Raw genomic sequence first — 11731 nt, 5'->3', positions numbered from 1 at the left:
TCACCATTACTATTTAACACAGTACTGGAAGTCTTAACCTCAGCAGTCAGACAACAAAGAGAAATAAAAGTTTGAATAAAAATTCAAACTGGCATGGAAGAAGTCAAGCTTTCACTATTTGCAGACAGCATGATAGTCTATGTAGAAAATCTGAAAGACTCCACCAAAAAAATTGCTATACTCATACATGAAATCAGCAGTCACCGGATATAAAATCAATGTGCAGAAATCTGTGGCATACACCAATAACAAAACAGTAGAAAAAGAAAACAAGGAATTGATCCCACTGGCAATTCCACCGAAACCAATAAGATACCTAGGAATTAACCTAACAAAAGAGGTAAAAGATCTTTACTCCGAAAACTATAGAACAGTTATGAGAGAAATCGAAGAGGGCACAAAGAAATGGAAAAGCATTCCATGCTCATGGATTGGAAGGACAAACATTGTTACAGCGTTGTTACAATGTTTGTACTACCCAAAGCAATTTACACATTTAATGCAATGTCTATCAAAATACCACCAGCAATTTTTGCAGAGCTAGAACAAAGAATTCTAAAATTTGTATGGAACCACAAAAGACCCCAAATAGCCAAAGGAATCCTGAAAAAGGAAAACAAAACTGGAGGCATCACAATTCCAGATCTCAAACTATATTATAAATCTGTAGTCATCAAGACAGTATTGGGACAAAAACAGACACACAGGTCAATGGAACAGAATGGAGAACCCAGAAATGGGCCTACACCTATATGGTCAACTAATCTTTGACAAAGCAGGAAAGAATGTGCAATGGAAAAGACAGTTTCTTCAACAAATGGTGTTGGGAAAACTAGACAGCACCATGCAGAAGAATAAAACTTGACCACTTTCTGACACACAAAAATAAATTCAAAAATGGATACAAAACATAAATATGAGACAGGAAACCATCAAAATCCTAAAGGAGAACACAGAAAAAACCTCTTTGACCTTGGCTGTAGCAACTTCTTACTAGACACATCGCTAGAATTAAGGGAAACAAAAGTAAAAATGAACTATTGGGGCTTCATCAAGATAAAAAGCTTCTTCTGCACAGGAAGGAAACAATCAACAAAACTAAACAATCAACAAAACTAAAAGGAAACCTATGAGAGAAAATATTTGTGAATGACATATCTGATAAAGGGTTAGTATCCCAAATCTATAATGATTCATAGATTTCTTAACTAGGTTATAGATAACCCAGTAAAGAAATGGGCAGAAGGCATGAATAGGCATTTTGTCCAAAGAAGACCTCTAGATGGCTAATAGACACATGAAAAGATGCACAACATCATTTACTATTAGGGAAATACAAATCAAAACCACAATGAGATACCACCTCACAACTGTCTAAAATTAACAACACAAGAAACAACAGGTGTTGATGAGGGTGGGGAGAAAGGAGAACGCTCTTGCCCTGCTGGTGGGACGCAAACTGGAGCAACCACTTCTGGAAAACAGTATGGAGGTTCCTTAAAAAACTAAAAATAGAACTACTGTACAATTCAGCAATTGCACTATTAGGTATTCAACCAAAAGACAGAAAAATACAGCTTTGAAGGTGTACATGCACCCCAAAGTTTATAGCAGCATTATCAATAATAGCCAAACTATGGAGAGATCCCAAATACCCACCAACTGATGAGTGGATAAATAAGGTGTGGCATATATATACAATAGACTATTACTCAGCCATCAAAAAGAACGAAATCTTGCCACGTGCAATGATGTGGATGGAACTGGAGTGTATCACGGTACATGAAATAGGTCAGTCAGAGAAAGACAAACAGCATACAAGGTCATTCATATGTGGAATTTAAGAAACAAAACATGAAAATATGGGAAGAAAAAAAGAGAGTGGGAAACAAACCATATGAGACTCTGAATGATAGAGAACAGACTGAGGGTTGATGGATGGAGGAGGTGGGGGATGGGCTAGACGGGTGATGGGTATTAGGGAGGGCACATGTGATAAGCATGGGGTGCTGTATGTAAGTGATGAATCACTGAACTCTACTCCTGAAACCTACATTGCACGGCATGTTAACTAAAACTTAAATTAAAAATATAACACATAAAATAAAATTTTAAACCCTTGAAGTCATTGGTAGTCAGAAAAATACAAATTAAAACAATGATGCAATATCACTTCATACCCATTTGTTTGGCAAAATGTAAAGAGCAGCTGTTGGCAGAAAATTGTGGAGGTGAAAATCGAATGCATCTTCTGGTAGAATTGTAGTGTGTTACAACCATTCTGGAGAGTAATCTGGCAATATTTAGTCAATTAAGTACATGCCTCAGATCCAGCAATCCCACCTCTGGGCATGCATCTCCAAAATGTTTGGCCTGTGTCTAAGGAAACATGTTAAAAAGAAAAAACATAACGGGATGCACTGAATAAGAATAACAGACTAGCACTGCCGAGTCTATCCCCGTACCCTGCCTACATCACCTACCATCGCCTACCTGGTCAATTCCTGTCACACTGTAGGCATGGCCCTTAATGAGACCAAACGGTGTCCGGGCTTCAGATTCAGTAGCATTTCGGATCTGGAACATGGAAAGAGCACCGTTGGACACATTGGGTGCATCAGGCCCTCCGTCCCTGCCCAGACTCAGCTCCAGGCCGGGGCAGGCCCCTCCGAGCCATGTGCCTGAGGCGTAAAGCATAGGTCCACAAGACCCCCGAAAGATGGCTACAGCAATTCCCAGTCTTGTTCCAGGGTGAGGACACCGGAATCCAGTGAAAAGTTCAGTTTTTGCTGCCAAACAGAGCAACTTGACCTCCCCCATCATGCAGCGCGGCATACGATACAAGATCCCATCCACCAGAGAGAGGCTAAGCAGCATTTAACGGTACACAACTCTATGTCACACGCCTGAAAGCAGACGAAATGGATAATTTAGTAGCAAAGAATACATTCCCAAGGTTAATCCAAGAGGAAACAGAAAACTTGAATAGGATTCTATAAAAACTAGAAGAGGTAAAATTATACGTGCGTATACTTGTGTGCAAGAAGACATTAGAAAAATACTGTCAGAGTCCTAGCTAAGGATATGAATTTTTAACGATAGATGAAGCAAAAAAACAAAAACAAGCTTCGGGAAAGTATATAGTAAGATTCCACTTAGTAAAACCATACAAACTTCCCCCGTGGTTGTGTGTACACGTGCATGCCTGCGTGCATGAGGAAGGACACACTCCCGGTGTCACAGGGCTGGGACTTGGGGAGGGAGACAGGGATTTGCCTTTAGAGATCTCAGGCTTGTTCCACTTGATGTAGCCAGTATGCCCTAACTTTGTAATTGGAAAACATTAAATTAAAACTTTTGTTTCAATGAAAATAAATAAACATTGACACCAGCCCCCACCACCTGAAAGTTATGTTCTGCCTCATACGGGGCCAGGGCACCCGGCCCAGATCTGTAGCCCTAGGACAGAGGTGGGTATGTGAACAAGCCGAGGAATGACTTACATCAATGGAGCAGCCCACAAGAGAGCCCCTCTTCAAGGCCTTCTCTAGAATCTCATAGAAGTTCTCTGGAGCCTCTTTAGTTGTGAAGGTCTCTGCTACACCCCCGGTGAAGTCTTCCATCGCTTCGATGGCGCTGCCTCCCTTCAGAGCCTCATAGCTACCGCTCAGCCTGCAAGGGCGCAAGGAGGCACGGACGCTGTTGCAGGGAAAAAGAAAGGCCACCAGGTGGCGCCCCTTGGCCAGAGATTTTCTAACTTGGCAGGACCTTTTTTCATCGCCTTGCCCTGGCTGGGTGGGGTGGAAGGAAGATGGGAAGCAGGCATGGGGCTTTACTTGGCGATCCAAGGATCCTGGCCCTCTGTGAGACAGGCAGCGTGCTGCGGTGGTAGAGAGCGTGGACTCTGGTCTCTGACCGGCTGCAGGTTCAAGTGCTGGATCCACAATTTAGAAGCCAAGTGCTCTGGGGACAACTCCCTTACCCAATGCTTCAGTTTCCTAATTTGCAAGATGCGGGTGATGGGTGTACGCTCTCTCCCAGGATGGCTGTGAGGTTGCAGTGAGCCTCTCTCTCTCTCTCTCACTCTCTCTCTCTCTCCTCTCTCCTCCCCTCTCTCCCTCCCTCCTTCTCTCTCATTTTACATAGAACAGGGCTTGACCATGAAGGTGTTAGTTATTTGTAGACCTGAGACAAAGTTGAGGACCTTTCTCTTCCTTCCTGGTCTTGCATAATCCCAACCTTTTTTCTCATAGTTGTATTTTTTTATTAATATAAGTTGTGTGTACATATATACATCCATATATTTCTATATATATACACACACACACACATATACACATATACACATATGTAGGCATTCTACTTGAATTTTAAAATAAACTTTCCCATTGAGAACAGTTTCAGATTTATAGAAAAAACTGTAAACAGCACAGAGGGTTCCCATCCCCCCCACCCAATTTCCCTAGTGTTAACATCTTACGTTGGTGTGGTACACTTGTTACTAGAGACTAAGCCCATGCGTTATTAAGGTCCCTACTTTCTTCTTATTTCTCTAATTTTCACCTAACACGGTTCTTCCGTTCCAAGAACAGGGAATCCCATCCAAGATATTCCATCACACTTAGTCCTCATGTCTCCTTGGCTGTGACAGTGTCTCAGATTCTCCCTGTTTTCCATGACCTTGACAATTTTGAGGAATGCAATCTGGTGTTTTGTAGAATGTCTCTCTATTAGGATCTGTCTGCTGTTTTCTACTGACCAGACCGGGATTATGGGTTTGGGGGAGGAAGGCCATGGAGGTAAGATGTCCTTCTCACCAATCACATCCAGGGGCCACACTGTCCTCATGACCTGTCGCCGCCCATGGCGCTTGACCGCCTGGGTGAGGTCATGTCTGCTAGGTTTCTCTACTATAAAGTCACTCTCTTCCCCCACCCACACTGTCCCCTTTGGAAAAACGCCACTATGTGAAGCCCTCCTCTAAGGAGCGGGCAGTTTTGCTCAACCTTAGATTACTTGCAATTCTTCTACTCGGTAGATTTCTTTTTTTCTCCAATTTATTTATTCAGTCATTTGTTTATATCAGAATGGACTTATGGATATTTACTTTGTACTTTGCCTTGTAACCCAATATGACTTATTTATTTTGCTGCTCACACTGTTCCAGCTTTGGCTATTTTCAGCTTCTTCAGCTGGCTCCTGTGTCCCTTTGACACAACCCCATCAGTGTGTGTGTGTGTGTGTGTGTGTGTGTGTGTGTGTGTGTGTGTCTAAAACATGTTCTCACTTCTTATTACTGTAAGATGCTCTAGGCTCATCTTATGAACTTTCTACTCCAGTCCTACAATCAGCCTTATCTCCATGGAGCCCTGGTTCCTTTTATCGGAAAATGGTATTTAGAGACCCAGACCAAGAAGAAGGAGTGCTTATTGCTGTGGGGTTGCTATTCTTTCTAGGCCATCTCTGCTGACAAAGTGGGGGGACATGTATGAACACGGACTCAGCATATATACATGTATCTTTATGGAACCACCTCTATTAAACAAGACACTAGTTCAGCCTGAGTCTCCAGCCCTAACCTAGGACAACATGCATCATTCCAGCCTCCTCCCTTTGCTTCTTTGTAATCTCCCCTCCAACTGTGGGAAACCTAGCTCTACCACTTGCCAAGGTTGTTCAATTCACAATTATACACACATTTATCACATGTTATATATGAAACATATATATTAGGAAACATATATGACAAATGTATATATTATGTAGAATATACATACACACATACACACAATTACATATGTATAATGGTATCAAAATTCCTATCCTGTGCCCCTACGAGAAACAACTTCATCAGCCTGAGTAGAATGCTCGTGTATAATTCCTCTTGCCTCTAATCTTACAGACCCCACTCATCTCCACAGTTACTCAGGTTACTCTTTTTTCTCCTACCCCTGCACTGTGTTGGTTTCACAAATTTGTGATACAATCAGATGAAATGCAGGCTAAGCATTTCCTCGTCCTTCTCAACGATTTTTAAATCGTCTTGCATTAAGCTTCATGGCTGTGCTGTGAAGTGCGGGGGGTTTGAGAGAGGACCGGTGTCATGTATTTACTATTGCAGCGTCATACAGAATCGTCTTGCCTCCCTGAGAGCTTCATCCCTCGTGCTCCACACTCATCCCTCCGCTGCTTTCCTCCGCCTGAACTCCCGGCAACCACCGATCTTGCCCTGTCTCCACAGCAGTGCCTTTTCCAGACGTCATATAATTGGAATCATACAGCACACAGCCTTTTCAGATTGGCTTCTTTCACTCAGTAATACGCATCTAAGATTCATCCATTTCTTTTCATGGCTTGATAGCTCATGTTTTTAACCATTGAATAAGGCTCCGCTGCCTGACTACCACAGTTACTCATCCATTCGTCTTGAAGGACGTCTTGGTTGCTTCCAGTTTTGGGCAAGTATGAATAATGGGGCCAAACACATTTGCGTTCAGGTTTTTGTGTGGACCTAAGTTCTTATCCAACTCATTTGGGTCAAAATGACTTTTTACCCAACTCATCTACCAAGGAGTGTGATTGATGATTCGTTAGGTAAGAGTATGTTTAGTTTTGTAAGAAACTGCCAAATTGTCTTCCAAAATGACTGAACCATTTGGCATTCCCATCACCAATGAATGAGAGTTTCTGCTGCCCCACATCTTTGTCAGCAATTGGCGCTGTGTGTGGTGGTATTTCGCTATTGTCTTAATTTACAATTTCCTAATGACAAATAATCTTGAGCATCTTTCCATATGTTTATTTGCCATCTGTCTGTCTTTTTTGGTGAGCTGTATCCCAATCACTTTTGGCCTCTTTTAATGACCAAAGACTAAACAAAGATTTTTTTTTTTTTAGGAAACTTATTCTTCACTCTTTGAGTGAATACCCTTCATATTCCACTAACTCCTAGCAGCTGGGATTCCTGACCCAAAGCCTTTTCCAGGGCTGCTGGGGGAGGAGTTCCCTGTGCGGGACTCACCGAGAATGAAGCTATGCCCACTCAGCCTTGGAAGGCACAGGATCTGTCCCCAGAGGGGATCTTGCCGAGGTCTCCTGGGGGGGACTCGCCGTGGGGCAGCGCTGGGTTGCCTGGCTATGCCCAAGTCCCTTAGCGCACCTGAAGCCTGTCTAGTGGCTCTAAGGGGGGTGTGCGCAGACCTAAGTGGAGCAGATGGGCAAGGCAGGGGCTAGTACCCTTTGGCTCTTCTTTGATGGCTTTAATTCTGTCCTGCTGATTTCAGGATTAATTAGACTTTCATTTGCCTTCACTTCCTTTTGCCACTTGCCAGAGTGAGAAGCACAACTATTCTTCCCAGTTCCTGCCTCTGAAGACAGGGACCCCATGGCTCGAAGACCCAGGATGAGTCCGGGAGGGACTCCCAGGGGAGCCCTGCAGTCAGGTGAGCCCAGAACTCAGGCTGACAAGCTGGCATGCTGGAAATCAAGAGCGCCAGAGGGAACTCGGGCCACGTGACAGATGAATAAAAACGACCCTCTGAATTCCACTTCCCTGAGCTTCCTCAGCTGGTTGAATCCATACAGCCAGGATTCCGAATGGTGGTCACCGTGGTGGGGAGATGGAGCTTGGGAGCTGGAGGTTAATGGGTGCAGAGTTTCGGTTCTGGAAGTTTTAGAGATAGATGGAGGTGATGGATGCACAAGAATGTGAATGTACTGAATGCCACTACTGCACTGTACACTGAAAAATTATTAAAATGGTAAATTTTGCCACAGCCCGGATGTTTGAGCTGTAAGAATGCTTGGCAGTAAGTTAGAGGAGCCAAGTTCTGTCAGCACATCCGGAATGTCTTCTGCCTACACTTCCTGCTCTTTGGAAGGCCAGATTCGTGACACGGGGAGAGAAGGGGCACATGTGTCACCACTATGGATGGGCACAGCTAAACCATGACAGGAAAACTGTCCATGCTGTTCCTTTTCTACCTTCAAGCCTGACCGAGCCCCAGCTGGGTTGGCCCTGCTGGGCCACACCGGTGAACTCTGTGTCCCTCTTCACTGAAGCTCCCTGAAAAGGCCCCGGGGATGGAGACCCACTTCCTGGACAAGCCTGGACCCTGGCCTGCCTGTGTGCGGGGCACTCACTTGGCGTAGGCTTTTTCCAGCAGGGCACTCCAGAACTCTCTGTGGTCGGCGGAGTGGAGGAAGATCAGGCGGTCCCTGAAGGTGGGCAGTCGGTCATCGATGACCACATCCAGCCATTCGCTGTGCTGCCAGAACTGTTGGCCAGATGGAGATGGAAACCATGGGGGTGAGGCCCAGGGAGGTCCAACCCCCTCTGTAAATGCTTGGCTCATTTCCCCTCAGACCAAACCACCCTTACAGTCTTGAGGCAAACCACACATGTGTTCCATGATGGCGTCACCTTGACTTTGTCCACCAAGCATCCCACCCCACTGCCGACATCGACTTGAAGACCCAGCATCTGCCCATCAAAGCCAGGGTCACATGTGGCCACCACAGGGCGGGCTGAGTTCGCCCCTTTCTCACAAGCGAAGGAGGTGGTGTGGGGTTTGCTCTGCTGGCTTCTCTGTGTTCTTCCCTCAACCAGGAGCAGGCGGTCCCAGGTGTTCCTGCATCTTGAGTTGCCTCCTTGCCCAGGAGCGGAGACTCTAAAACTGATCATTTTTGGCCACTCACACACACAGAGAGGCTGCAGCGAGGCACACTGGTGCCCAGTGTGCAGACACGAGGTGAGTGTGTGTGCACCTGTATGCATGTGTGCATGTGTTCTTGTGGGCCACACACGTACCTGTGTGTCCATGTACCTGTGTGCACACATTCACATGTACACGTGCATTTGCATGCCTGTGTGTGTGCGTGCGTGGGTGCGCGTGTGTTCCTCAAAAGAGCACTGGAGTCAGAATTCAGATGGCCAGCCTTGGGGACCGAGGGGCGGGGCTGGCCCAGGTGTGCTGGCCTGTGAGGGGAAGGTGGCCATGCAGGGGTCGGACGTGTGTGCCTGCCCCATGCTGCCTCCTCCATGGGGTCCTTTCAGTTCTGTGAATGCCCCACGAGCTGGACATCAGTCCTTGCTTTCCCAGACAGCTAGTGAAGGCCAGGGTCCCTAGGAAATCTGGCTGAGGTCACCCACATCCATCTAGGGAAAGACAGGCATCCCTGTGCGGTCGGTTCTGCACGGGGACTACGGGTCGGGGGAGGGGGCAGGGAACAGGGTGGAGAAAAAACTGCCAACCGACCCCCTGGCGGGCCGGGACCCCAGGAGGTAATGTCTCAGCGCTTCTCAGTTTCTATTTCTTACCCTCATGCACGTCTCCAAATCTGTGTTTCTTCAATAAGAATCTCTCAGTTTATGAGAAATAATCCAGTCCCTGAGAGGTACAACTTTTAGGCCATTTATGCTAAATGCACGAGGTATTCCAGAGACTAAACCCTGTAGCGTGGACCTGCTGACGTGCCAAAATTTTACTGCATATTTTCCGAGTGCAGCCCTGCTGGTGCGTTTAGAGGTTATCCCTGGACAAAGCCCAGTTTGGGGGGGGCTTTTATACTGATGGGGGCACATTCCTTCCAGGATTACCAAGCAGCTGCAGAGGCATGTGACATCATGCTGGACCCCCAAAGAGCTAGGTGCACCAGCCAAGGCCCCTCTTACCTGGAAGTGGAATATTCCAGCATAACCGGGCCCGAAGCTCTGGTCCTGGGGGACGACTCGAGCCAGAGCTTTTTCATTAAGCGTCAGGGAGGCAATGGCAGCTAATAGCCAGCAGTCGCCTGCGAAATGAAAGCCATAAATCATGGTTTTCATTGCCCGATTCACAGTAAATTGGAAAACTCTATGCCAGAAGGAGAAGTGGGGCGTTCCAGATGTGGCCACGTCTCTCCCGTGTTTAAGAAAGTAGAATACCAACAAACACCTCCGTCCTCCCCTTCTCCCTCCCTCGCGGCTCTTCCCTCGCCCGGTTTCTCGTGGACAGCTGTTGTCGGCTGGCCGATGTTAGAGGATCCGCTCCCTTAGGTTTCAGACGCATGCTCTATGCTGCATCAGCTCTGTGCAATTCCAGAGCCTTCCCTCCAGAGGGCGAAGCCTCCGTATGTTAGTGTCAGCGTGCTCCGGGTAAATAGGCAAATCATAAATGCAGCCCCAGAAACTGGGGGGCCCTCAGAAATAGCCCTTGAAGCGGCTGGGCCTGGTGCCTTCCCACAGCCTAGACTCAGTTTAGTTGGAGATCAGAGCAGTTCCAACTACTTTTCGTTGTCAGGACTTGCTGACTGATCTAGTGACTTCTGCAGCTACGTCTTCATGTGAACACACACCTAGAGGACAACTCCAGACTGATGTCAGACCTCGGACAGCATTGACCCGTGTTGTACGAGACTCACAGACACAGCCCCTTGCCCACGTTGAGAACGGAACGAGCCCCTCTTATCATTGCTGCTCAGGAACTAGGTGTGAGCACATATTTGGAAGTGTCTATTGAGCCAACCGGACCCCTCTGTTTAACCCCAGATCTATTTGTTTGATGTAGATAACACCACCGTGGTGGGAATGCAAGACCCCATTGCACTCAGCCTGGCTTTCCTGGGGTTCACATTTCTGGAGAATACCATATGCCACATGTTTCTGATTGTTGTGCACGGGCTAGATACCGACTCCCAGTCGCTCTGCTTCTGCTTTCCCCAGGGTGTCCACCAGGGGGCACACGCCACTGGTTTCTAAAGTGGGAGCTGCTCTCTAGCTTTGGAAAGATGCTAATGAGAAAGGACACAGGATCCTTTGTTCAGGAAGCTTCCCTGAGTGCCTCCAGAATGTTGGTCCCTGCTTTCAGCTCTGGGGTCTGGTGGCCGGGCCAAAGTCTGGTGGAGGGACCCCTGCAGTGGGCTGACCCCCCCTCTTCCCTATCTTCTCCAAGTCACAGCTTTGCTTAGTGTAGGGTAGCGTGCTTCTTTTCCCTAGAGTGCAGCGGAGCAGGTGGCCAGGCAGGCCCTGAGCTTTTGAAGGAGGACGTAGATATTCATACAATTTAAACCAAAGGGGAAAACTCAATGGCAAAGCAATATATTGCTTTATCTCTACGGGGCCTGTATGGCTACATGGTATTGCTTATCTCAGCACTGTGCCTAGAAAAAGGTACCGTCTGAAGGTCAGTTTGTCAGGCAGCTGGATGGACAGACAACAGCAGGCAGGACGCCGCTAGCAGGGAAAGGTAGGTGATGGTGTTGGTGATGTTCTAGCTCTTCTTTCCAGGGGAAGACTCACAGCTGTTCATTTTACTGTTAGCCCTCAGAGCCAGACATATGTAAAGTATTCGGAAATAATAAAAGTGTAAATAATAGTTACAGGGGCACCTGGGTGGCTCAGTCAGTTAAGCATCGGACTTCAGCTCAGGTCATGATCTCGTGGTTCGTGGGTTCGAGCCCCTCGTCAGGCTCTGTGCTGACAGCTCAGAGCCCGGAGCCTGCTTCCGACTCTGTGTCTCCCTCTCTCTCTGCTCCTTCCCCCACTCATGCTCCGTCTCTCTGTCTCTCAAAAGTATATAAACATTAAAAAAATAAATGAAACAAAAGTATAGTTACAATCCACACCAGCTAAGGTTAATCATACAGCTGTGCTTCCACATGGATGTGTGCACTCCTGTGACAAACCAAAACTCTGAAACACAGAGAAGCCTGTATGATGTCTCTCTAAGGGAGGGGGCAGGGAGGAGAGGCA

General features: G+C 46.8%; 1 protein-coding gene across 1 annotated transcript in view; it reads right to left on the bottom strand.

The window, feature by feature from the left end:
* Positions 1-11731, bottom strand: part of CAPN9 (calpain 9) — a 43950-nt gene that overhangs the window by 24180 nt on the left and 8039 nt on the right. Inside the window, exons 3-6 of the mRNA XM_029919346.1 lie at positions 9674-9792; positions 8143-8276; positions 3504-3672; positions 2494-2577 (exon numbers count right to left, since the gene is read on the bottom strand). Of these exons, the coding sequence (XP_029775206.1) occupies positions 2494-2577; positions 3504-3672; positions 8143-8276; positions 9674-9792 (506 nt within the window). The remainder of the gene's footprint in view (positions 1-2493; positions 2578-3503; positions 3673-8142; positions 8277-9673; positions 9793-11731) is intronic.

The sequence above is a fragment of the Suricata suricatta genome, chromosome 2 (assembly GCF_006229205.1).
Source record: "Suricata suricatta isolate VVHF042 chromosome 2, meerkat_22Aug2017_6uvM2_HiC, whole genome shotgun sequence".
Lineage (NCBI taxonomy): Eukaryota > Metazoa > Chordata > Mammalia > Carnivora > Herpestidae > Suricata > Suricata suricatta.
This window is presented reverse-complemented; position numbering and strand designations above follow the sequence as displayed.